The sequence below is a fragment of the Oryx dammah genome, unplaced genomic scaffold, assembly GCF_014754425.2.
Source record: "Oryx dammah isolate SB20612 unplaced genomic scaffold, SCBI_Odam_1.1 HiC_scaffold_25, whole genome shotgun sequence".
NCBI classification, from domain to species: domain Eukaryota; kingdom Metazoa; phylum Chordata; class Mammalia; order Artiodactyla; family Bovidae; genus Oryx; species Oryx dammah.
In genome coordinates, this window is record NW_024070209.1 from 64,052,994 (window position 1) to 64,080,792 (window position 27,799).

A 27,799-nucleotide genomic window follows, 5' to 3' on the forward strand; every position below is an offset into this window, starting at 1 on the left:
TAGTTAATTGCCACACGGACTTCATGACACATGGGCAGATAATATGACATTTTCGGTTTCTGTCACTAGCAAACGCCACAACGTTGCTTGCACTAGTTGCTAAGAAGCTGTCAGAACCCATTAGCAATTGGCTAAAGTCGCCCTATGGCATTTCCTCGTAGCATCAGCAAAACGAGCATAAATCACCCACTGGAGCCTACTGCTGCCCTAATGAGGCTGTAAGCTTGTTTATGGACTAGCATCGTTTTTATGATTATTTCCACCTTTTCAGTTTGCCTTCATTTGGCGGCAGGAGAAGTCAGCTCCGGGAATGAAGTCACTGCTGACATTTTACAAATGTGGCTCAGAGCCGCTGCCTGCTGCCGTGTGGTCGGCCGGCGGTCCTCCAAGTTTGTTTAGTGATCTTAAAAATAAAAAAAGGAAATAAATCCTCCAGAGACCGCAGAGAAGTGACTGTATCAAATTGCAGTGTGGATGGAAATGTGCAAGGTACAATTGACCATTGAGACTTTCCTCTGAGGTGGAGACGTTCCGAGATCAATTTTCCAGTTTTAGAAAGTGGAAGAGGTTAAACAATTTATTAAGATCTATGAAAGCATTTGCTTTGAGAATCGTCTGTTTCAGTATGTTCTCCTCCTTCCCCGTCCTCTCCATTTCCCTAACTTGTGTCAGGAAGGAGCGGGGTTTATTGTTTTAGGCTTTTCTGAACATGCACCAGTATTTACACTGGATTGAAAGCATTTGCTTCCAATGAAAATCTTGTCTTAGATTACAACCCAGCAGTGTAATTTCCCTCCCAGATGGGAGTAAAGTAGCTGTATTTGCCTAAAAACAGTAGGAAGAACAAACTGAGCATTAAGCCAAGGCTGTTTTTGGCTTGAGCTAATGATGTAATAGAAACCTTTTATTCGAGAGAGGTCACTGCCAGGGACTGAAGGGGGTGATCTGGCTCTTGCTTGAAAGGTTTCTCCATTGTATCTACATAAGTCTTCACTTAAAAAATTCTGTTCCTAATGCTTCTGCTTTCATACAGCAGAAATAAACAGGAAAGGTTCTGGTGAGTGTTACCCATGGAATGCAGAAAGCCTTCCTCTCCTAATGGAGTATATAATTCAGGTGCCCTTAAGGCACGCTTTCAGGAATTCTTTTGCCTGAGGTAATGGGAAGCTAAGGCTGCTTTAAGGCCTTGATTATCTATTGATGCACAAAGCTGGAAAAAAGTCATCTCCTCTGGATTATAGTAGATATTTCCATAAATTATCAATGAATTCTCTTCGAGGCAGGCACTAGGCATTGCCTGTTAAATTAATCTGAAGGGGTTCTGAGATAGAGAGAAAGGCTATTTTTTTTTTTTTTTAAGGTGGAAAACAGTCTTGGCGAGGTGATGAAAAACTGTGTCCTTAGGTTAGAAGCTTTTTAATCGATGATCTAGTAATATGTTTCTTTTCCTTGGTTACCTTTTGCATATTGAAAGTGGATTAGCCCATTGAAATTTTAAATCCTGTTGAGTTGTTTTCTTTTCTCATGTTTCTTTAATGAATTGTTATTTTATATGGTGAATTGCTTCTCTGAATAAAAAGCCTCTTTAAATATTGGACTTTCAAAGAATTTATTAGGCAAATCCAAGGGGACTCCTTATAAAACACTTGGTTATGCAAATAAAGGATCCTGTGAGGTGGCAGGAGCCCTGGTTTAGGGATGTGGGTGCCTGGCCCTGCCTGGACCACCAGCCCATCCCCCTTGGGCGAGTCACCCAGAAGGTTCACAAGTACTTTCCTCATTTCTACCATGAAGGCTTGGGCATCGTGGGTCTTTATGGTCTTTTTCACTGAGGACACAGCTACAGTTCTGTGGACTTTTCACAGAATATATGATTTTTGTCAACAAAACTTTGAATAAAATTAAATTATGGATTTTAAATTGATAAAATCAGTTAAAACGTTTGAACTTGGGGAAACTTCTAAGATGGTGAGGGACAGGGAGGCCTGGCATGCTGCAGTCCGTGGGTCGCAGAGAGTCAGACACGACGGGGCGACTGAACAACGTAAATTGATAAAAATTCAACAGAAAAGTTTTGTATTTGTGGCATATGCTGTAATCCTAGCAGAAATGTTAAAATCAGTCTGTTACTCACCCAACAAAGTTTTTAAACGTCAACTCAGTCAAGCTAATTTGGGGGACAGTTTTCTTTTTTGGAGGGATGGGGAGAGTTTCCTGAGGGAGCTCTGTTAAGAGCAACGAATTAATGACAGGCTAACTACTTTAGATTTGACTGAAATAGCTTAAATCCAAATAGGGAATTCTTTAATATCGTGTGATAAATGATATGGAAAAAAACATGAAAAATATGTATGTGTGTAACTGAGTCACTTTGCGTATAGCAGAAATTAAATGCAACATTGTAAATCAACTATCCTTCAGTAGAATTTTTTTTAAAAAAATAAAGAATTCTTTTTGTGTGTAGAATTTAGATAAAAGAAGCTAAGAATACAGAAATTCATGAAGCAATATGAAGGAATCTGAGGCTAGTTTCACTGTATGGATTTTCCAGAGTTCTTCGGGCCATGTGGATGGGTGAACACAGGGAGTCTGTTAGCTTGTTGCTAAGCCTTGTCTCTCTACCTCTTCTCTCTGGGTCGAGATCAACCTGTCCCTCTCTAAAAGCCAGTAGCTTCCACCGAGAAAGCTGGGGTACTAGTATGACAAAAGCTAAGCTACTTTTTTTTTTTTTTTTAGGGTAGTAACTTCAGTCCACTGTTGTTAATTCCTTTTTAACTTTTGTGCTTAAACTTCAAGTGTTTACTTTCCATTTGTACCTTTTGCCTTGTTTTTTAGACAGTGTTATTATATAGGCTGAAATTTCACCTTTTTTTTTTTCTTATTCAGTATGCCATTTTAAAAGGAACACTACATTTTTGATTTTGTGTCACAGACCCCAAAAATTACCTAGAAGAAACAACTTAAATGTTGTGACAAAAATCAACGGAAAAATAGGATCCAGTATGCAAGATTATGTAAGCAGGTGACTTTTCAGTGAGAAAAATTTAAATCTAGAAGAAATTTCAGAAACTGCCTGGATAATTAGAGGAATACAGTCCCAATGGACTGTTAATTTAACATCACTTAGTTGATTTCAATAGTCATTGTTTTCCAATAAAACGATTTCAAGAGTTTTTCCCTTACTATATTTGAGGCTCTCTTTCTATGACAAGAAAAATTATATTCTATTTGAAGCATTCCTATGTCAAACTGCTTATATGATGGATTACCTACCTTTCCACAGCCTACTTTAGTCTTGAGATAGATCACTTGCGGAAATAGTTGATATCGTAAATGCATCTTCTCACAAGTTGACATCAATGACTTTATGTGGGATTTGGATACTCAGGCAGGGACAGCACCTCTACTCATGGCTTCCACCATATTTAACTCCCAGTAGAAGTTACACTTAACATGTCTCCATATCTACATGTGAATAGTTATCATAGCAACAAAGCTACTAAGGAGATTGGGTATTCCCCTCCATTCCCTTTAACCTTTCCCACTGTTCCTTGGAAGAAGTTCCTTAGACCTGACTACTTTTGAGCCTAGGCCTTGTTCTTTCTGTCTTGATTAAAAAAAAAAAAGAAAACAGTACCAAATAAACTATGAATCACTGATATTGCTCTTTTGGTTTTGTTTATATCCAAAGGCATTCTATTTGAATAAAGCATGTCAAGGTAGCATCAGTCAAAATTTGATTCACTATGTTTGCAGGTGATGGCTTGGACAACAGTGTAGCTTCCCCCAGCACAGGTGACGATGATGATCCAGATAAGGACAAAAAGCGTCACAAAAAGCGTGGCATCTTTCCCAAAGTAGCCACAAATATCATGAGGGCGTGGCTGTTCCAGCATCTAACAGTAAGTGGATTCTAAATGACATATGTAAACTAAATATGGACAATGAACCAGTTTTGATAGAAAAAAAAAATGGGGAAGAATGATCCCTCTGGACTTGGAATATTTCATAAATCACTGTGTACCCACAGTTCTTACAAAAGTGTTAGCACTTGTTTCCTAGATCCATACCCCAAATGAGGAGTTTTATTTGAAGTTTGCTATTTCAGTTTTGCTCACTTTTGTAAGTTATAAGGTTTAGGAGATCAGGAGCACTTGTAATTTGAAGTTTGTATGTTAATGATGTTGCTTTTCTCAGCGTGACTCTTAAATACCAGGAACCAGATCCCACTAAGAACAAAGTCAGACAAGCTCCAAAGAGAAGGACTTAATTTCTCCCAATGCTTTACAGTGGACCTTTATGGTGACTGGTCTGCAGAAATTTAAATCTTGTTGCAATGGCAGGATGCTCACATAATTTGCTTTTAGGTGGTTTGAATGTACTGGCTGCCATTACAAAATGTTCATCCGAGTCAGAGCTGCACAGTGAAAGTTGTCCCTGTATTTAGAACTGTAAAGGAAAACAGCAATATAGAGTCAGCCCTTCCTGTGTAGTCCCTTGTGACTTTTCAAGCCGAGTTAACAGTTTATATTGTCTGTGTGAGTATTGCTGTTTTCACTGCAGGAATTCTCCTGGAGATGTGAGAAACTGGAGATTTGGGGCTTTATGCTACTGAGGGGTTTGTTTTGTTTGGTTATTGTTCTGAATGGATTTCATGTTGAAAACACTTACAATCATAATATTTTGGTGGATATTTTTGGAAGTGCATACTTATTTAAGGACATCTAAGGAAGAAGATGACATGAAAATTTATGGATAAAGTAATATATTGAAAATCAAAAAGTTGTTGACCTGGGGGATTTTCAACAGTACAGACAAAGGGTGAATTTAGGCAAGTCATAGTACAGACTAGCCTAAAATGAATGAATGTTAAAAATCTTTTTTTTTTTTTTTTTTACTATTAGGAGCAGACCTTTTGTGACTATTTTTAGGTTAGTTTGCCTTTCTTAAAGTCATTTGTTTTTCTTCAGTATCAAAGTTAATTCTCCATTGTCACTAATGTGTCCAGACCTGTTAACCCTCACATCCTTGCCCACTTTCAAGCCCATGTTCCTCAGTGACTTATACTGATATAGGGAGACAAACAGGGGATGTGGGAGGCCATGCTGGTTTGGCTCCTCTGGATAGAGAATATGCCTTCAATAACACTTGAGGCTATAAATTAATCCCAATTGTACAGCATCCCTAAATAATATAACAACTGAGAGCAGCAGGACTAACTAAAAAATAGTTTCTTTCCCTTTCTTCTTCCCTGTATGATTCCAAACAGTAACTAGACTATGCTGACAGTTTTGGAATCAGCTTTGAGAATAATACCGGTAGTGAGTTGAAGATGTAGATGGTTTAGCTGATTTTAACATCATATTAGGTTGACCTAAAACCTGATTTGGGTGCCATTACTTGCCTGACACTTGTCGCATTCATGTGGATGGTTTGAGATCTGCCTTTTGAAAGTTTGCTGTTGAGGATTATCGACCACCACCAAAGCGGGGAGGGAAGGACTAAGGTCTGGAGGGCACAGCATGAAAAATAGTCTGGCATCTAAAGTCAGCAGGAGATAAGAAGTGACAAAAGTGCTGATGCAGCCATGTAGATGTTTCAACACTAGAGCTAACCGACTAACCTCTGGATGAGTGGGGAGAGAGGACAAAATCAGGTTGATCCTGAAGTCACAGCCAAACTCTTTCTATTTTGTATACTAACAGAAAAAACAGATAGACTTCATTAGCCTCTATTTCACTCTGCAAAGGAGTTTTGGCTTCCCTTGAAGCTGAGGTGCCCCTGAATAAAATATAATCAAATATTGGTTCAGACAGAATCAGGAGAGAGAGAAGCAAGTTCTTTTATTCATCCACCAGATTTCCTGGTTTTCTAGGTCGTATCCTTGTGAAGAACCTTGCCAAGAGCTATGTTATTTAAAAAAAAAAACAAAACACTTTTTAAATAGCCAGCATAACTTTACCTACATTGCAATGCTCTTTGTGGTCCATATATTATTGGGGCAGTTGCAATAGAAATTATTCATGAACTGTCTGATTTTGTGGAGGTCCAGCTAACTTCCTTCACGCTGGGGGTCGGTGCTGGCCTGTACCACTACCCCGAAGAGGGAAACCCATCTGTTCTAGTCTCCCTGGCATTCTAGGAATGCGTATAGACATTGTCTCCTGGTTTCTATTGGACATTTCCGCCCTCCTTCCCTTCACCACTGCCATCTACTCATACAAAATATTGGTAACGATAATGGTCTCTAAAAAGTAAAAACTCTCGTAATATCATCTAAAAAAGAAAACTGAGAAGAAATGTTTACATTTTCTCCCTCTTTCCTTAGCCCAGTGAGAAAGATCCCCCTCCATTCCTCTTCTCCAATTGCTAAAGTAGTTAGATCTCCAGTTACAAGGAATAGCCTTCTCCTTGTCTCCTTATACTTGAAGGAATGCACAAACTGTTTAGGTAACATTTATAGTCAAGAGCTGATTATAATAAGTGCTATGAAAAAACCTATAAAAAGAGTTTTATTATTATTTATCCAAATGTAAGTAACTACTGTTATCTTAGTGTTAATTCTTTAGCAAATTTATCTCAGAGTCGGGAAGGCTTTTAGGGAGGCACAATTCAAATGAAAGACTATGTGCAAATTTTAGAGGATCACATTCTTCTATATGATTAATGCAACTTAACCAAGAGATTCTTTCTGAAGTCTTGCTAAATATAAAAGAGCAATTGAAACTCTGGCTAATTAAAACAATAGCAATCGCAGTATATTAGCAAATTGTAAAAACTAATCTTTTAAATACTAAAAAGCATTTTATAAAACCTCACACTCCTTTTGGAAAGCAAATTACTGTTTTTTTTTTCTTTTTAAAATAAATGGGTCAATCTTTTCATTGAGTGTATTCAGTTAAAAAAAAAATCTGCCTTTGAAAGTGCTTTCAGCATTTGTTTGTTAGGGGAGTAGAAAAGCCCTGAATTTAAAAAAAAAAAACCAACAACAACTTTCTGGATTTGCACTCCAGCTGCATAAGAAAAATGTGCCTTTCTGTAGTTGGCTACAGGTAGATTTAATCAGTAGCACATTTTACTACTCCAAGGAGAGAACTAAAGCTTCATTCTTGGACTCACAGTCTGTAGCAAGCTAAACTGGACATACTTGTGTATTATGAAGACAATAAAAGAAAAAGGAAACAGGTTTTAAACTTTGGTGCTGATGGGGTAACAGAAAATTTCAGTGATGTGAATTTCCAGTTAGCCAGTTTTGATAACTAGAGGTCTCCTAAAAAAAAAAAAAAAGAAAAATATTGCCTCTAATTGAAGAGTAACATTATTTAGATAATGAGAGAGAATTCGAAAGAAAATGAAAGTATGTATTATAGAAATGCTTGCATTTGCCTGAAGACAAATCACTGCAAACAATTAGAAAGTACTTAATACTTGGCTGTGAGTCACTATATAGTCACCATCAGTTCAGGGGCATATACCACATCAAGATATTTTTCCTTCCTTAAGGGTATTATTCCAACTGTAAATATAACCTGCTATGTCATAATGTTTAAGCTGGATGTGTTTTGCATATTACTGGTTGTCTTGCTACATAGCATTACAAAGATACATGCCTAAGGGCTAGTAAAAATGAGGAGAAGGAATAAATACAATATTTAAGGTAAAAAAAAAAATCAAGGGTCTTTTGTCTGTTTTTCTATCCTAGCATGTTGTACACACACACACCTAAAATACTGCAATCTTAAATAAAATCTAAGTAGAAAGGCAGTTAATATGATTCTTATTTATTTAAAATATGCAGTGACATATTTTCCTGTATGGAGCTATTGTGTGCCCTAGGAATCCTGAGAGTTAGGGAAAGTGGAAGTTGTCAAAATGCATACCTGTGATAAATCAGACAGGGGGTGACATATTTGACTTTCATTCACATTCTTTTGGATTCCCCATCCTTTGACTGATCTTGAGGATTCTATTGGGTACTATAGAGACAAACTTTGTTTCTAAGTTATATACACATTTTGCTCTTTGAGTTTGTTTTCTTTCGTTCAACTTTTAGCCTGGAATTTTTTTTTTTTTTTTTTTTTTTGCTGTAGCAAAATTTATGTCTCAGTTTCTGATTTATAAGACTTTCCTCTCAGTGTGGATAAAGCCAAAGTGAGGGGCTGTAGAATCTTCCAGGTTGAGAATTGCGTTGCCATAGAAACACTATTAGATGAAAAGTGCCCTGCGGGTCCGCCACTCTAAGGATGGAGTAAATGGAATTGAATTGGGAATTGAATGCTCTAGAAGAGACAGATGTTGTTTCATTGGTTTTGCTTTTGGTAACAAGATCTGGTGGAGCCATCTTAGTGTCATATCTCTGCTTGCAATTTTGGAAGAATTGCTCTATAAACATTATGAATTATTGTTACAATGAAAAAGTACTTCTCATTGGTATCCCATAACGCATTTTGTTGATCAAGGTGAGTGGAAGGTCAAAAGGCAGAGAGACGTGCCTATAAGAAGGTACATAGTTAGGCAGCAGATGGAATTTGCTCCTCCCCTCCCATTTCTATTTCTTTTCCTATCCCTTCACCTCTATTCTTTGCCAGTTGTAACAGTGAATATTCTTATTGTGCCTTCCCAGTTAGCATCCTTCAGCTACCATTAGCCCTAAGAAGGTAGTGAGGCAGGAAGACTATGTTCTTGAACCTTTGTCTGAAATGTTAATCAGGGTAGTGCAAAGTATTTGGGGAGGACGGTCCAAACTAAGTCCTCTGTGTTCCTGTGCCTGAGCTAAGGAGGGTGGCTTGTGAGACTGGCAGCTAAATTTTATCCTTTTTTTTCATTATGTGGTATCTACAGATACCTTATTAAATTAAGATACTAAGTACTAAACTAGTACTAAGATGTGAGACTTTTGTTCTCCTTTCAGGTTGCCTGTGTCCCATATCAAAAATGAGCTTTCTGAAATTCATAAGACGAATATCTTCGCAGTTCTTACTTTTTTGTTTTATGTAGTTACCATTCACCTTTCCAGGCTTTAGTCATGATGATGGTCAGAGCTTGGCTTTGCTGAAACTAACACAGGCTTGAATGACAAATCCATCTTCCATTTAAAAGATCTCTGCTACTTTGGAGATTGTATGTTTCAATTTGGTTAGCTAGGATCCTAAATATCTTTTTCCCAATTGGGAATCATTTGTCTCAGGAGGAAAATGGAGTATAGATTATTTAATTACTTGGAGGTAATGTTGGAATGTCCTCATTCTTCTACAGTATACATCATATAAACTCTATTTTAATAATGAGATGAGTGGTTTCTAGATTCTGGGGCAACTGCTTTTTTCTTTTTCTTAGCTGGTTATTGAAATCCTAATGGGATGGGTGATGAATTTTCTTAGGTCAGGTAAACTGAAAAGGCTACAGCTGGAATTCTTCACCCAGAAGAATCGGAGTTAATACTAATGATCATTGTGAATTAGAAGATCAAAGGCGAAGCATCAGCCTGTTCTCCAAGTTGCTGCCCCAGAGGCCATTAGTGACCTGGCAGAGCTCCCTCCCAGCCTCTTGCACACCTCCTTGCCTCTGCCCCAGCCTTTCTTTCCCATCCTAGTTATGCACCTCTGACCTGAGGGAATTACAGTCCAGTCCATTGATGAAGAGGGATGGGGAAAAACAATCAAAAGGGAAAACAAAAGTCCAACTTGAAAACTGCTCATTTATCCAGGTACCTAGGACCCCTAAGCAGATGAACTCTGACTGGGACTCTGTGAATTTCAGGGTGTGATTGAGATTTTTGTGCTCAAATGGTTTATTCATTTCACAGATGATTGGGGCCTTTATGAGGTACCTTATGTGAGGGACTTTTGTAGTATTTTGATGGCAATTTGTCAGATTATTCTAAAATTTTTGTTTCCAAGACTAAGTTAAAAATATGCTATAACTTGGTTTTCTGATATACTCTTAATTGGGTTGATTAAATAAAGGATTAGTTTCAAAATGGAAGTGCTCATATAAGCGCAGTTTAAGTTGACGGTTGCTGATGCATGTAACTGTTGGAACACTGGCTGGCCATTTACACTTCAACACATATATCAATATCATGTCTTCCGATTCCTCCTGGTGATGATATATTTTTGAAGGCAAAATACCAAACTCAGTCACTGCTCCTCCTCAATTTATCTTTTGAGTTACAATTGGAGCGTTATATACATATGTGTGAGTGTATTCGCTAAACTAATTCAGTCTAGCCCTTAGGAATTTTATGTAATATAAACTTGGCTTTTAACTTTCTCAGTGTTTAAGATTCCTAGTGAAAGTACTTTGGTTTAAAGAATGGAGGTTTGATGGAGAGAAAATCCAATGGTTTTGTTTTAGAAACGATTCCAGTGTTTTAGTTTGGTCTGACTGGTTGGTTGTTTGCCAGTAGAAGTAAATCTCTATGTCATGGAATTTAGGAGATTTCACTTAACCTGAAGCATCCTCCGCACATCTCAGTCTTTCTTATTGAAGTGTGATTATGATTCTGTGTACATATGTGTCCCTATGTGCTTGGGCGTTTTTCTGTCAGACAAATCTCTCTGAACCCCTGCCATCCATATCAGCACTAGTGGACAACTGATCCATTTTACTTGTTTTAATCCTCTAAATAGCTATGTTCAAGGCTCTCATTATTATGTTTCTGCTGATGGAAGCCAATGCCAGAGGGTAAGCAATGACTGGAGACCACATTTGCAATGGTCACAAAATTCTCTGGGTTATGGGCAAAGCTTACCTGAGCTATGATTATTAGCTATGATTACATGAGACAGCAAAAATCATTTTATTAAAGTTCCAAGGTAGTAACAATAGTGATTGTGCAGAGTCACATTAACATGACTGCTATAGACAAGCGTACTCATGTTTCAATACTGCGGGTCCTTCCATTTGCAAGTCCTGAGCCTGGTAAAGGTGGCTTTTCTCAATGGATTGGATACTCGGCTCAGTGTGTAGGAGCAGGAGAGAGCCCACAGACATTCAGATAAGGCATCCATTTCTTGGTGGGCCTATAGACAGCCTCCAAGAGCAAAGGAGCAGCTAAAAGCATTACACCCGGAAATTGTCTAACATTTCAAAAACCTTTTAGTTTTTGTGTTTTCTTGCTATTGCAAAATGCCTTCACTCAGCAACTGATAGCCCAGGAAGTGTGTCTCCCAATACAAGAAGTATTGCGCTATCTTCGGACACTCCAAAGAAAATATAGGCCTCACATAACTTAATGTTATAAATACAAACACCTTAAGTTGGTTCATATTCAAATGAGACAGAAGTAACTTTGTTTTATAATGGATTATTCAAAATATTGGGAATAGAGAGCTTTGGTTTGATTTAAATAACTTGCTTGTATTTGAATGTCCTGGTATTATCGCTCCAGAAAAAAAAAAAAAAGAGGCAATATATACATGAACTTAACCTTTTAAGTAAATTTGCTTTTCAGTTCCTAATATTCCGCCATCAATGTTTGTCTGTTTTCACATTAACTTTGTTGCTAGCAACCCCACAGAGCGCTCTCCCGTGACAGGAATGACCTCTGAGAATTCGGTGTCCTAGGAAGTTCTTGGGACATCCAGAGGCCACTTAACCTGAAGTGTAGTAACAGATGTAGTCTGTTAATCGGAACGCTCATCCTAAGAAAGATCAATGAGTGGAGAAAATTTCTACTGCAGTTTATAGAAGTTTAAGAATAATTCCTATCTCTTATTTAAAGAAAAGTCAGTTTTCAAACTTCTTGGAGGAGGAACTCCACAAAAATGACTTGATGTCATTCTTGAAAAGAAATGAAATTATCTTCTGCCTGCATAATGTTACTTTTTTTTTTTCCTTGTTACAAATTTTTAAACAACGATCTATTGATTGCTTGGCTGTTTTGACACTGGATCATTCTGTCTTGTTAACAGCTAAAGGAAAAAATTGATCAAAAGGGTAAATAAAATTATAATTTGTGTTTCTGTGGTGCTTTATGTTTTTTAAAAACTTATTACATTAAAAATAATTTTTAATTATTTATTTAGCTTTGGCTGTGCTGGGTCTTCGTTGCTGCGAGGGTTTTTGTCTAGTTGCAGTGAGTGGGGGCTATTCTCTAGTTGTCCTGTACAGGCTTCTCATTGTAGTGACTTCTCTTGTTGTGGCTCCCAGCGCAGGCTCAATAGTTGTGATGCATGGGCTTAGTTGCTCCACAGCATGTGGGATCTTCCTGGATCAGGGATCAAACCCTATGTCTCCTGTATTAGCAGGCGGATTCTTTACAATTCAGCCACTGGGAACCTCCTATTATCTTTATTTTTTAAAAAATTTTGCCCCCACCATGGGCCATGTGATATCCCAGTTCCCCAACCAGGATGAAATGTGTGCCCCTTGCATTGGAAGCATGGAGTCTTAACCACTGGACTGCCAGGGAAGTCCCAGTGGTATTTTGTAATTTAATCTTTTCATATACACTGTACTCTTAATCCTATAAAGTAGGCAGGATGACAAAAATGAAGGTGAGAGAAGTTAATGAATTTTCTCAAGGTCAAAAGCTAGGAACTGGCAGAGCTGGGGATCTAGGATCTCCTATCTTGAATGTACTTCTTAAAAAATCATATTTCCTCCCAAACAGAGCAAATTAGATCACATCGTTGAGAGTTCATGGTTATAATAATAATAATCTCACTTCATGAGCTAGCTGATTAGTATTTGTTAAATAAAAATGTGAGCCAGAATGTTTGGCATAAAACTTCATAGTACATTCTGATGGTCATTGGTAACTGAGTGTCAAGGATGGTCCTCTCCTATCTGGATTCTTTTTTCCAGATATATCTGTGCTTAAAAAAGGCATAGCTGCAGCTATTGATACCTTATGCAATTGTAATTATTTATACATTGTTAGAATTTTAGACTTTACATAACTGTCCTTTCTTCCTTATGGAAGTAGGTAAATCTCTAGCCCTCTCTGTGACTAACAATGAGTGATAGTGATTTGGAAGTAAGAAATCTTTCTTCCTGCAAATCCTAGGTAAACCTTTGAACACAGAATTTAGCTCCTTGAAGATTTTTTTTCCTTTTTTTTTGCCTGTCACATGTTCAGGACGCCAAAGAGCTATGTCTTTAATTTGCTTTATGGAGATAGAGGAAACTGCTTATGCAGCCCCGATTACTCTTGAAACTACAATCCAACTGTCGTTTCTCAGCAAAGAAGGCTGCTAAACCCTGGAGAATTAAGCCACCGCTCTGGGGTATGACACTGAGGTCTGATCATTTTAAAGCTAGTAATAACCAGAATCCTAAAATTCTTATGAATAAAATGTAATTTTAGTAATGTTTCCATAAACAGTGGTAATGGTGGCATTTTAGTAGGCAGTGACATTAGTCACATCCAAATTGCACCACATTGGCTTTTAAATTACTCCACCTGTCTGTATGAATAGAATTTTCAGTGTAAAAGCAGAGAGACAGCTGCTGCTAATGTCTCCTTCTCCCTGTGCAGATAATGCCGGCAAATCTACATGCATAAAGGACTGGTTTGTGATGTAAAATGGTACCTGACCCTGCTGGCTCCTGAGCTGCAGAGAAATACCTTTAATTACCAGTGGCTGTGTTTAGTTGTTGACATAAAAATGTCAGCTTCCAGGGGTGTAACCTCAGGTTCACTCCCTCTAGTCATGTCACCCACCATACACACTTTTCCTTCCACCCACATCTGTAGTGAGATGGGTGCGTGTTTATCTTGATGTGTTTCAGAAACATGCAAGGCATTAATACTTAAAAGGAAAACATCTAATACTGTATGAGCTTGATTGATGATCTTTCCATTGGAGAACTTTGTTAAAGATTAGTGGAATCGAGTTCTTCTTTCTAGCCAGAATGAATATACGGGATACCGTTTATACCTTCATCTGATACAGATACACTTTCTCATGGGAGGATCGTGGCCAGGCATTTCATAGAGTAGAGCAGGTGAAGAATAGAAGGGCTTGAGTCTATCACTTTTTTTTTTTTTTTGACCATATACCCAGGTTTCCTGTTGAGACAGGGTGAAGCTTTTTCTGGAGAAGCCTATTTGCTCTTGACCTTTTGGTTCTGGTCTATTGTAACAACTAGATCGAAATAGGAGTGGGCCAGCCAAGAGGAGCCTCCTGTTTACAATGCCTGTTGCCAACGATGTATTTGGCGAAATGGTAAATAGAAGATATACTTGTCTGGCTCATTTGCAGGCATTCTTTTTGACTTCTTTCACACAACTGGTGTTTTTGTGTTTAATTTAACAAGGAATGAGTAGTAAATGAAAGCTGCTGCCTGAAATCCCACTGTGAGCGTGTTTTGCACTTGGCTCCCCAGTGACAAGGCAATTTGTGAAATTATGTGATGGAGTAATTAGATGAAGCCAGGGCTCCTGATTGTTGCCATGCATATGTGGCGAGGGTTTGTTGCAAAGAGGGAGGGAGAGGGAAAAAAATAGATTATTACCCTGGCAAGTTGGCTCAAAGCTTCTTCATTTATTTGTAAACAGAATATTTAGTGACCGCATAGGAAGTAGCTGTAATCACCAGCTCATAAAGAAACCACAGCAGAGCTTTTGGATTTTTGCAGAGTGCTCATGTAAAATTTAAGCTGGGAGGCAGAATCCCTGTTAATGTAATTAGGATCTAATTTACCACCCTTTGCACACAGATGTAATAATGTCTAGATATTTATTCTATCTTTAAGCACGTTACGTATACCTCAGTGCAGCAGTTACTGAACAGAAACAGGTGTGAGCACTTCCCTAATTCGTTTTTACACTGTAAACACATAGCAATTTAAGGGAAATATTTACCAAAAACGAGGGGAAGGAATGTCTGCAAATGAGGCAGTAATGGACAGTTGCCCTTTATGTACTGATGGATTTCTCAATGGTTAAGTAAATTAAAGCAAATGCTAGAAAAATCAATAGGCCAGCATAGTCTTGGTTTTGCCTCATAGACTTCGGGACAGAATGACAGATGTGGTGTCTATGACCCATTTAAGTATTAATGCCTGAAAAACTGCTTCTGCATGCAAGGTTATATAGGCTTCGAAACATTCCGCTATATTACATTACAGACAATAATATTTTTAAGTATATATGGAATTTATACGTTTCAGTGAGGTTGTTCTTATGTGATACATTTATACTGGAAGATTAGTTGTTGCAATAGCACCATAAATCAGTTTTGAATGTTCCCACACAGAAACATCTTCATAAGGGGGTAGTTGAAAGGTAAAGATGATGTATATCAAGCTTCCATGTCTCGTGAAGTGAATATGCTCCATAACACTCTATGTGGAAACCAAATTAGATTTAATTAAGGGGTAGATGCTCAGAGCCTTTGGGAAAAAAAATCTGTAAGAAACCATGGAAATGTGGCATTAGAATTCAGTTAATCTCCAGGGCTCTAATGCTATATTTTACATTTGTACCAACGTGGATCACATGTCACCTAGGTTGGCTCTCACAGCATGTGGAATTTCAGGGCTGTCCTAATGTTCTTAGTGGTAGGTATTGACCTCTGAGAATGAGAAGGTCAGCCTCTGGTGGCATCACAGAATGTGCATGCCCCCATCCATTGCTCCCATTACCAACGTCAAGAGAAATGGTGGAAATACTCTCCTAGGGTTGGATTGTTAATTACTAGAGGCAGGAAGAAAAAATGTACAAGAGTACTACTGGCTTTAGGAACCAAAGCTAATTTCCAAGCCAAAATAAAATGGAGGGTTGAACTCATTATGTTGGTCACCCAAGGAGAAGGTGCCTTTTGTTGCAGAGAAAGAAAGTTGTGTTGGCTTGCAGTATCCTGTTTACCTTCTTATGCTGAGTGAATTCAGACAATCATTCCTTCCTTCTCTGCCCTTGACAAAGCAGACCTGGGCCAGCCTGCATCTGGGTTTTGAAAATCGGTATTTAAAGGTGATATTGTGGGGTTTCCCTGGTGGTCCAGTGGTTAAGACTTCACCTTCCAATTCAGAGGGTGTGGGTTTGATCCCTGGTTGGGGTGCTAAGGTCCCACATGCCTTGTGACCAAACAACCAAAACATAAAACAGAAGCAATATGATAACAAATTCAATAAAAGACTTTAACAATGGTCCACATGAAAAAAAAAATCTTAAAAAAAAGGCATTGCACTTTTTAAAGCTGATACTGTGATGAACCAAGTTCTTGGAAACATTGCTAGGTTGGAATGATGGAGAGAAGTAGCATAATCATTTAGGTTTCTAAATGGAAGATAGTTTCTTGATTTTTAATCTTCATACAATATAGTATGTGTAACTATAACATTCCCCTGAATCTGGAAATTTAACAATGTTACACATTTGGAGGTTAAACTGAGGTATAAATAGTAACTTCACAGAAGTCTACCATCTAAAAAACTGGGAAATGGAAATTACTTCAGAATTGAAGATTCCTTTGCTTCTTCAAAGCAGTGCTTCTTAAACTTTCATGTGCATTCCAGTTATCTGGGAATCCTTTTTTTGCGTGGAGATTCTCAGAGGGATAGGGCCTGAGAATCTGCATTTTTAATAAGTTCTCTGCTGCTATTGGACTGCAGAACAGACTGTTCATAGCAAGGATCTAAGGAATGTGAGCAAGATAACAGATTTTTAAGTGGAAAGATGATTGTTTTTCTCCATCTTTGATTTTTTTTATACTTTGATTTTTTTCCCCCTCTGATCTTGAAACAATGTATTATTTTTATCACGTCTGTTGGACTAAAGTGTTTTCTTTTTCCTCTACTAACTTTCAGTTCTTTCTCAATGTACAAGACCTTTCTTTTAACTATCAAAGAGTTTTTAAAAGATAGACTTTATGCTTTAGAGCATTTTTGAGTTCATGACAAAATGGAGGGAAAATGACCTAGGTTTCCCATAGACCTCCCCACCACCACCACATATGGGCTTCTCCCATTAGCAGGGACCCCCGACCAGAGTGGTACATTTCTTACAGTTGATGAACCTACACAAACACATCAGTATCACCGAAAGTTCAAGGTTTCCGTCAGGGTTCACTCTTGGTGTTGTCCATTCTATGGGTTTGCACAAATGTGTGACATGTTATCCATCATTCTAGTATCATATGGGGTAAATTCATGCCCTAAATGAGGATCACAGTGTTTTCATTGGCTGAAAGCTCCTGATAGATCAAGGACTCTGCAGATAGACTATATTTTTCTTTGGGGCTTGTTGACAGCACACTTGTGTGATAGGATGGGTGAAACGGTGGTTCTGAAAGTTGGATGTTACAGAGTCTTACTCTTCACCCATACTTGGCGTCAGCGCTCTGGTGACAGTGTGCAGGGGTGGGAGTTATCACAGGGTGAGGGCAGCGTGTGCATTGCTGTGCTGGCGCTCAGATTCTTACTTTAGCACTCCAGATCTGGTACGGGCTTCCCAGGTGGCGCTTAGAGTAAAGAGTCTGCCTCCCAGGGCAGGAGATGCAGGAGAAGCTGGTTCCATCCCTGGGTAGGGAAGATCCCTTGGAGAAGGAAATGGAAACCCACTCCAGTATTCCTGCCTGGAGGATCCCATGGACAGAGGACCCTGGCGCGCTACAGTCCATAGGGTTGCAGAGTCGGACACGACTGAAGCGACTTAGCACACACAGATCCGGTGGGCTTTGTCAGCACGGAAGTAACAGAATCACCAACTACAGAAGCAATACGTTCATTGGAGGGAGAAATGCTTTTGTTGCTAGTCCTACTCACCAACTTCTGTCTGCTTCAGGACATCCTTTTGTATTTCCGCTGCCTGGTGTACTTTGTCTGCCATGGGCACTCTCAAATTTCGCAGCATCCTGGATGATGAATTTGTTTTAAAAAGTGAGCATCCAAAGAAACAGTCACCCAGTCCAGGAAGCAAAGAGAGTCCCATATAGAATAAACCCAAGGAGGAACACGCCGAAACACATAGTCAACTGACAAAAATTAAATACCAAGAAAAAATATTAAAAGCAACAAGGGAAAAGCAATAAATAACATACAAGGGAAGAAGGAGCATCCAAAAAGTATATTCTCTCTAGTTGGGCTAAGATCTAAAGATTATTATAAATAGCACATACCTATTAATCATTGCTTAGTGGGTAAATTCTCTCACTCATTAGAGTTCACAGGCTGGATGTAGTTTCTTGAAATTAGGTCGTTTATTTTGGTCTAAGTCATTGAGGATCAAAGGTCACAAGGAATCCAAAAGCCATTAGTCAGGGTTCTTTTCTGGACCCCTTAGATGTCATTGTGCGAGTCACCCATGGCAGCCCGGGCCTGGCCTGCTGTCAGGGAGCTGGCAGGGTGCCTACTTTATTTCCAGTTTGCATAGATAAAAAGCAGAGCAGCTACTCTCAGAATCACTATAAAAATAAGCTTACATAAAATCTCCATTTGAAATACAGTATGTGTGTGCCCCTGCATGTGTCCTCTTATGGAAACCAGGGGCCCTGGAAATCAAAATTAGGAAGAGAGGCATACATTTGATGGCATCGTGGATTATCCTTTGTTTTGGTGCAGGCATTTATAATTCATTGCGAAGCTAGGGAAGACCAGATTCTCACAAAGAATTGTAACGACAAAGCAAGTGTTTTAATTTGCGAATGTAGAGTAGAATAAGGAAATCGCTTTAGCCGTTGTCAAAAATGTATATTGCCATCCCCTCTTGATAATGTTGAAGTACATTTGGCAGTAATGAGTTTATGTGTATCAGGAGTGGTGGGCAAGAGATGTAGTCAGGTCGATTCATTTACTCCCCCCATTGAGCCCTGTGGGTCTCGGGTCCACACCTTGAAGTGAAAACATCATCAATTACCAAGACGACAGGCGCCCTGGATTTACTCCCTGAAAGAGTTCGTTTTGGACCAGAAACTGTGAGCACTCAGTAACATTCATCAGCGTGCAAGAGAGTGATTGAGTGGGGTGAATTTTCAAGGAAAAGAGGCCAAATTAACACATATGAAATAGTGTATATCTGAATTTTGAAAAATCCAGCTGTAAGCAAGTACCCTGTTTGATTTGAAATGATTATTGAGTACTTTGCATGTGATGCTGCAATGATCATTATACCCCCACTTCACAGATGGAACATTTAATGGAAGGAAGTGGGCTGGAAGAGCCTGAAGATCTACCAGAGGTCTTTGTGTAGGATACAATAGAAACTGGAGAAAAAGTCAGTGCCTTAATGGTCAACCTGTTGGGTGTCACCACTTCCAGACCTTGAGACTTAAAATAGTGGTTTGTTTTTGCTCTTGAAACATTGACTAGATCTGGTGAGAGCTGAGGCAGAAGTCCTCGTGATGTCATCAGGGTCATGACTTTGCCACACTCACTCAAAAGCCATCACAGCTGTTCTATGGCATTGCCCTGCGAGGGTGCCATGCTGCCTCTAAACTCTCCATGGCTCTGATGCCTGTGCTGCTCAAATGTGTGTGGTGGCAGGGAGGGGGAAAGGATTATGTGGCAGCAGGATGAAGACAGGGCTCTTATCTGAAAGATACCTAAAATTGTTTGGTTTGTGCGGAGAGATGGCTGGGATGTTTTCCACAACAGAGTGACCTAATCCCATGCACAGTGGAAGGAGGACCTTCCAAATCTGCTTTTTATTTTTCCCCATCATGATGACTGAAGTTCAGGCCGCAACTACCCTTCTCTTTGAATAACAATATAAATTGGGCCATTCGATTTTTTTTTTTTTTTAGTACAAGTACATTTTGAGTGTTTACTATGTGCAATGCACTGTGTACATCTGGGAACTTTCTACACTCTTTGAAAAGAGCATAGATCTAGTTGGTGTTGCAGTTTGCAAAAAGAACCAGAGTGAGGAGGACAGTTTGGAGACAGTTACAGCAATCAGTTGGGAAGGTTTTGGTTGTGAGAGTGTAAAGAAATGGATGGTGGGGAATTCCCTGGTGGTCCAGGGGTTAGATCTTGGTGCTTTCACTCTGGTGGCCTGGGTTGGATTCAATGCCTTGTCAAGGAAGTAAGATCCTGCAAGTTGAGTGGCACAGCCAAAAAGCAAGGGGGTGGGGGGAGAAGAAGTGGATGGTGGAAAGTATCTTGGAGGTAAACTGGGCATCTCATAAATAGAAACATTCATAGCTGGCTCATGGTGTACATTCATAAGTGCCAGTGATATGCCAAGGTGGGTGCTCTGTGCCATGTGTATAGAGAACTTACAAATAAAAATAAAATGACTAAAAGTCAGTCTGTTTATTATTATCACCATGCACTGGCCATTCTAAATAATATCAGTGAATAAAATGTTCTTCCAGGCTGGGGCAGACTTCCCCTACCCAGCCCCCACCATGGTAGGCCTTGCTAAGCACTTCCATGTTTTATCTCACCAAATTCCCACAAAGGATCCTCTAAAGGAGAGCTTCCTAGTGGCTCTATTTTACTGTTAAGGAAATCAAGATTTGGAGAGATTAAACAACTTGCCTGCAGTGGCATGGCGAGAAGCAGGGACTGGATTTTAACTCCAACCCATCTGACTCTCAGGCCTGTTTTCATAACCACTCATGGGGAGACATTTGGTACAGAAGACATTCAAAGGTGATTTCCCTGTTTCACGCTGGCAGTTCCGGAGCTGGAGTCTCTTCCAGGGAAGAAGGAAAGTTAGAAGGAGGAACTCGTTTTAGGGGAGGGTGGGGAGTTCAGCATGGGGTACCTGTGATTCTAGTGATGGTGGCACATCCTCTTGAGTTGTGTGGTCAGTAGTTGGAAATGGGATGGCTGTGGCTTTGGTGAGAGCACAAGGCTTAGTGTATCCTCCACCAAAGCTAGAGATGGAGATGAATCATGGACCCAGAGAGCACGGAGAGAGAAAGGGAGCAGAATTCAGGCAATGCCTCGCTTTAAAGGCTGTCTGGAGGAAAAACTAGAGAAAGAGACAGAGGGGCAGGCAAGAGGTCTGTCCAAAGTGGAGGTGGCCTGCAGTCATCTCTGGGGACCCTTCTAGCTCCAGTACATTAATTCTAAGAAAAGGAAGGAAGGTCCAATGATGAGAAGGTCAGAGTTGATTCCCAAATAGAACCCATCATGGTCCCAAACTGTCTCCCCTTTCTGTCATCCTCATCCCAGCTAACAGCATCACCATGGATCCAAGAGCTCCAGGAAGGAGCCTCAGAGTCAGCCCTGAAGGTTTCCTCTTTTCCCCGCTTCACAGATAGTTGCTTACTCCCTGAGTTCCATTAATTCTCCCTCCTAGACACATCTCCATTCTCTTATCCTTGTCTGGTCCCGCTGCCATAGCCTCCTTGTCTTCTGCTTACCCATTTCCCTAATCAGCCTCCCTGCCTCTAATCAATGACAATTGTTAAAATTGATTCCTTATAAGCAACCCCCATTTTGCCAGTTGAGTGATTTTTCTGAGCCAGATCTCACCCCTACTTGAAATCTTGTAATATCTCCCCATTGTCCTTAGGATGAAGAAGGCAATGGCACCCCACTCCAGTACTCTTGCCTGGAAACTCCCATGGACGGAGGAGCCTGGTAGGCTGCAGTCCATGGGGTCGCTAAGAGTCAGACATGACTGACTTCACTTTCACTTTTCACTTTCATGCATTGGAGAAGGAAATGGCAACCCACTCCAGTGTTCATGCCTGGAGAATCCTGGGGATGGGGGAGCCTGGTGGGCTGCTGTCTATGGGGTCGCACAGAGTCCGACACGACTGAAGTGACTTAGCAGCAGCAGCAGCAGCAGTCCTTAGGATACAACATCCTCAGCCTGCCATTCAAGGGCTCTTGAAGTCAGACACTGACCCACTGAGCACTCAGGCTCCTCTTTCCCCCTTTCTACCCGTGCTTATCCCCAACAGATGCTAAGTGGTCCTGCACTCTGCACTCTGGCACGTGCTGTTTCCTCATCTGGAACCTCCATGACCCCTTTTCTACTTCACCCTTTTTGTTGCATCCTTAACATCTTATCTCAGATGTCACAGCTTGGAGAAGCCATTGCTGGTTCTTTCCAGGAGAAAGGAAAATGGCCCCTGCCTCCAGATCCATAGCACCTTGATGGTCATCTGATAGAGAATACTTGTCATGGTGACTGTTTATTTATGAACTGCCTCCCTCATAAATAAGATGATTGACTCTTTCACCTCTGTATCTTCAGAGCCATAAGAGAGATGCTTGATGATATTTATTGACCAAATGCAAGAGCAAAGTTTCAATATAGAGGCAATCAAACCCTGAGAAGTAGAAAGACTAGAAAAGTTCCTGGTATGGGGATGAGGAGATCACCAGTGACCTTTGAAAGACCTGTTTCAGGCCTTTGGAAGAGAAAGAAGCTGTATTCTGGGGCATATGGGCAATGTGACAGTAGAGGCTTGCAATTGATTAAGGGGTAATATACAAAGGGTTACAATTTGGGCAGGAGCAGGAGGAAGTGATAACAAGAGGGAAAAGTTTCTCTCTTTTTTTAATATTTAGGAGGAGGAAGATTTGAACTTTACACATAGCATACAGCTGTCTTTCATGGAATTGCTACTGTGTTCCATGTAATTTGTTAAAGCCCCAGCCTAATTAATTACTTAGGCAATAGAGCAGGAACTTTTGAAGATAAATGTAGAAAAGAACTGATTAATGTAGCAAGGATCAAGAGCAAGTTGGCAGTAGAGGGTTAGTGGGGAGAGTGATGGGATGGCATCTGAGAGCGTGGACTTAGCACCAAGTGCGAACCAGGAGCGGAGAAGGCAATGGCACCCCACTCCAGTACTCTTGCCTGGAGAATCCCATGGACGGAGGAGCCTGTGGGCTGCAGTCCATGGGGTTGCAAAGAGTCCGACATGACTGAGTGACTTCACTTTCCCTTTTCACTTTCATGCATTGGAGAAGGAAATGGCAACCCACTCCAGTGTTCTTGCCTGGAGAATCCCAGGGATGGCGGAGCCTGGTGGGCTGCTGTCTGTGGGGTCGCACGGAGTTGGACACGACTGAGGTGACTTAGCAGCAGTAGCAGCAGCAGAGAACCAGGAGAGGAAGATGAGGGCAGGGAAGTTTAGAAATACACAAGAGATGGGTTTGGGGTACTCTTGCCCTCCTAGTTCTGTTAGCAGACCAGGAGGCAAAGTCAACTGCTAAGTGTCCCAGGAGTAGGATTGGGAGCTAGAAGAGAGTGGGAGTCATTTGGAAAAAATTGCTGTTGGGAACAGAGTAGACAGACCAAGAAAAGGAAAAAAAAAGAAAGAGTAAAGAAGATAAAAGGACTCTCACAGTGCAGTTGAGAGTACATGTATAAATTGAAATAACAAGACACCACACTGTGACCAAGTCACCACACTGTGACTGGCTAGACTTTTCATAGATACGTTTCACCATCAGCTTGCTTTTCACATGGTAAAGTTAAGGCAAAATAATGATTTTTAGTGGTTTTCCACAGGAAAAATAATTGCATTTTCTATTCTTTAAAAATTTGTCTCATGGGGCAGATTTGTTGAGTTGCAATATGAACTACTTAAGTTCTTACTATCATGTACAGGTTGGTGAACTTGAGATTGCATTAAAGGCTTTATCTCAGTTTTGGAGGAAGTTATCATGCAATTACTGTACATTATCTTTCAGTGCTGGTTGTATGAGAAGTTTGCAAACTTGTTATTGATAACCTTTGAACCTGAGTTCAACAAAAACCATGCAAATGCAGCTGTCTACTAAGATAAAATTTCTTTTCTTCCCATGATATGTGAGAAAGGAGGATTTTAAATTTAACTACAACAAATCAACACAGTATTTTAAAACACTGGAGCAAAACTGTAAAGGTTAACAAGTAAAACAGTATCAGGTATGCTTTTTAAATCATGCCTCTGCCAGAGGCCTAATCTTTAATAGTGGACAGGAAGGGTGGCTGGCTTGAATAGATTCCTTTAGATTTGCGAGTTGAAGTTGAATTGATCTTGACATCACTCCAGAAGCATCTACTATTGTCATTTTGTTTTGATGGTAAATGAAATACACCTGGTTTCATGAAATAACACAGCACCCCACACATAATGAGCAGCTCATTGTCGTATATAAAAAACAATTGGCTCAGTGCAATTGGCTAGTCACTGATGACTCATGTGAAGGGTTGCTGTTTAAATAGAAAGGACTACTGGCATGCGGACATACTGAAAGAAGATAGATAGATGGATGGATGGCTTATTGGTTTTTCAAATATGGTTCAGGAAAAAAATCTAAGAATAAATCTCCTATTGCGCACTGCAAGGCAATGTCATGACAACGTCGGAAAGCCAACTCCCGGTAGCTGGTTTACTGCGGGCATCTCTGCCCTTGTCTTTAGGATCACCAGAGTGCCATGTGCGCAGCCACACAATGCATAAAGGCGTGGGTCATTTCTAGGACAGATAATTGAACATTAATACTCGCTGACATCGTTGAAGGCATGATATGTCAACCTGACAGAGCCTGTGTGCTTACATCTGCTGATTGGCTGCAGACGAAGGCTCTGTGTGTCAGGATCAGACCCCAGGCCTGACTGCAGCGGGGCCAAGGATGACGCAGCTATTAATCACGAGCTGCCATCTTAGGCCACTACAGTGTCCGCAAAATCACTCTACATCCTGTGTGTGGCTGGTGAATTGCTTCTGTTGTGTTCTAGAGTTTCAAGGTATGGCTCTCGGTAAAAAAACACTTCAGACTTTTGCTTTGTATCATCTCACCAGCATGTTTAATGGGTCAAATACCTCCCTCGCTCCTTCCCTTCCCTCCTCCTCTTCTTTCCTTCCATTCTTCCTTCTCTTTCTTTCGTTCTTTCTCTTTCCTCTCTCTCTTTCTTTTCTGAAAGTAGCCAGAGATTTTGAATAAATGAGCATGTTTTAGGGGCTGACAGGGAGGTTCTGAGGTGGTGTGCCTTTTGTTCCCATGGGAACTGATTTTGATGAGCTCCCGGTGTCCTGATTCATTATAGATATCCAGTGTAATGAAGAAATCAGACAAGAATTAAACTGAAGTTACTTGCTGTGATTTATTTTTTTGATTCTCAACAAAATATTAAACCCCGTAGGCAGATTTCTGAACAGAGGAAAAAGAGGTTTATGCAATTATTTTCTTATCCTCGAAATCACATGAGCAGCACCTTCCTGCCTCATTTATAATAAATCTTTAGTGAGTTAATCCCATTGCTTCAGTAATTCCACAGCTGACGCTTTACTGAACATGTAACCATTCAGAGGAAAGACATGAACAATCATAAGACCCAATCGTGCCTTCTTAAATTTGTGGTACTCTAGCGGTAGTTACTCTGTGTAGATTTCCACTGCATAAAGTGGTATGAAGTAGGGCTCCTGAGTGTAGCCATTATCACATATTGGTTAACATCACGGATTTTTAAAATCCCGGTTGCATTGGAGCCATGGGGGAAAAAAAAGCTTTCATCTGTAAAATCTAGTTTCCCTTTGTTATTAAAATAAATGAAGCCATTAAACAAAATATACTCATATAATACTCGAGTTCATCATTTGGCATCATCTGAATGACAGAATTTTGCATTTAAAAAAAATCAGGGCTGCCACCTTAGAAGATTTTATATAAGGTACAGATTTGAATATGCTAGAGGTTTCTGAAACTTTATGCCTTATTACATACATTTTTCTCTTTAGTTTGCCTATTTATCTATTTATCTGGACCTCCTTAAACAAAAAGCAGAATTCTGTTTAAGCAGGCTGAGAAAATAAAATGACAGCACCACCCCATCTCCAACCTCCAGAAACCTATGACCAAATGAATTAATCGTAACTATTGATGAGATCCTGTTGTGAATGTGCTGGAACTGAAAGAATTTCTAGATACTTTTATTTCCAAAGGTTTGTTTTTAATTACAGTGGCATTTGGTTGGCATGCAAGGGTGAGTTCTCACTCTTGATCTAGCCTAGCTGAAGCCCAGGCCAAAAGATTCTCTGCTCCCTTTTCTCGAGAGCACACTTTTCTGCCAAATGTGACGCTCATCCCCTGCCAAGGAAGGTGGGCGAACTGCCACCTCTGACTCCCAGCCACCAAAAGACAAAGGCTCCCAATGCCCCTATATCCAGTGAGCCAGAATGGGCCTCACACCTTGAAGGTTCCAGATTATTGATTTTTTCCCCCATAGACTTGATATTATGGAATATTTTCTCAGTGACTCAGTTTGTCCCCAAGGGTGGCTTAGGCGCTTACAGAAGTGCGTGAACCCTTGCAGGCCACCAGAGGGTCGTTTGAGCGTCCTTACTCTTCTGTCTGAGGCCTGAACACATCTACAATGTCTCACCTACTTAGTGTTTTCTTTTATTACACTTGTTTAGTATGAATATAGTAATTATTTGTTCACTTCTGTTTGAAGTTCAAATAAATTCAAGGGGGTTGTAGCTGCATATAAAACATCTGATAGGGAAAATGTGGCCTCCCTTCTTCTATCAGTACCTACTACAGGATTTCTAGAGAATGCATACATCCTCCATATAAACTGTATACATTGAAAATGCAGGGCTTCCAGAAGGCTTATGAAGAACTTCAAGATGGCAATACCAGCAAATGAAAACAGACATGGGGCTTTTTTGTGTGGGGGGCCCTGTGTGACTGCCTTTGAAGCTGCCCTGTCTTTAGATATCTTAGAAGTGATTATCTTAATAAAGAGAATTGTAAGAAAACATTAAAACCTAACAAACACTAGAAAAATAAATTTCAAGGATTACCTAGTCAGACCTTCTTCCCTACAAACTGAGAAAAAAAAATTATTTATATATAGTATGTTTAGTTAGATTAGCCCAAACTTGCAACCTTGCATGACCTTGCATGTCAAATTTATCTACGCTTTACTAAGCCCTCCATCCGGGCCAGCCACTATGCCAAGCGATTCAGTGTCTGTTGTGTCATTTGACCCCTGCTGGTTTTGTCATCCTCATTTTCACTGATGAGGAGGCTGAGGCTCAGAGACTTGAAATGCCTTGATCAAGGTCACCCAGTTCGTGTGGGTTCCTCAGGACTTGAGCTTCAGTTATCTAGCTCAATCGGTATACCTAATGGCACCTCTTGAAACCAATAACTCTTAAAATGTTTTCATTTAGATTTGCTGTTTGTCAATGTATAACCACATCACTGAAGCAGAAATGGACTTGAGGAGCACTCCCCTGACCTGCCCAGGTTAATGGCTCTCTACACAGGCCCAGGTCCTCCTAGGAAGACTTCTAGGAGTAGGGGAAATTAAGCCTCTTGTATATGTTATTAGCAACCTCACATCACACATGAAATGGCAAGGAAAGACACATTAAATAAAATAAGATTGTCTAGTTGTTTCAAAGAGAAACAAACTACTTAGTTGTTGGGTAGTGAAGTGAAAGTTGCTCAGCCATGTCCAACTCTTTGTGACCCATGGACTATATAGTCCTTGGAATTCTCCAGGTCAGAATACTGAAGTGGGTAGCCTTTCTCTTCTCCAGGGGACCTTCCCAACCCAGGGATCGAACCAGGTCTCCCACATTGCAGGTGGATTCTTTACCCGCTGAGCCACAAGGGAAGCCCAAGAATACCAGAGTGAGTAGCCTATCCCTTCTCCAGTGGATCTTCCTGACCCAGGGATCAAACCAAGGTCTCCTGCATTGTGGGCAGATTGTTTACCAACTGAAATTTCTCTTTCCCAAAGCCTGTTGTAGAAGGGACAAATGCCATTATTCAAGACCTTTTAGCACTACTTAGATTATGTATGTACATTTTGTTAGAAATGATGACAGTCATTTTGAAAGATGTTCTGCTTTATCTGATTTTAGTCTGAGTTTTTGTTTCACCCTTTGTGTATAGACCAGTGCATGTTTACACAGTAAAACAGAGGCTGGACCCATGT

The 27,799-nt window shown here is 40.1% G+C and overlaps 1 protein-coding gene across 4 annotated transcripts in view; it reads left to right on the forward strand.

Moving 5' to 3' along the window:
- The window catches only part of MEIS1 (Meis homeobox 1), a 147,818-nt gene that overhangs the window by 79,539 nt on the left and 40,480 nt on the right, over positions 1 to 27,799 (forward strand). For all 4 annotated transcript variants that reach the window (XM_040224055.1, XM_040224054.1, XM_040224058.1 and 1 more), the window contains one exon: positions 3,757 to 3,902. In XM_040224055.1, the coding sequence (XP_040079989.1) occupies positions 3,757 to 3,902 (146 nt within the window). The remainder of the gene's footprint in view (positions 1 to 3,756; positions 3,903 to 27,799) is intronic.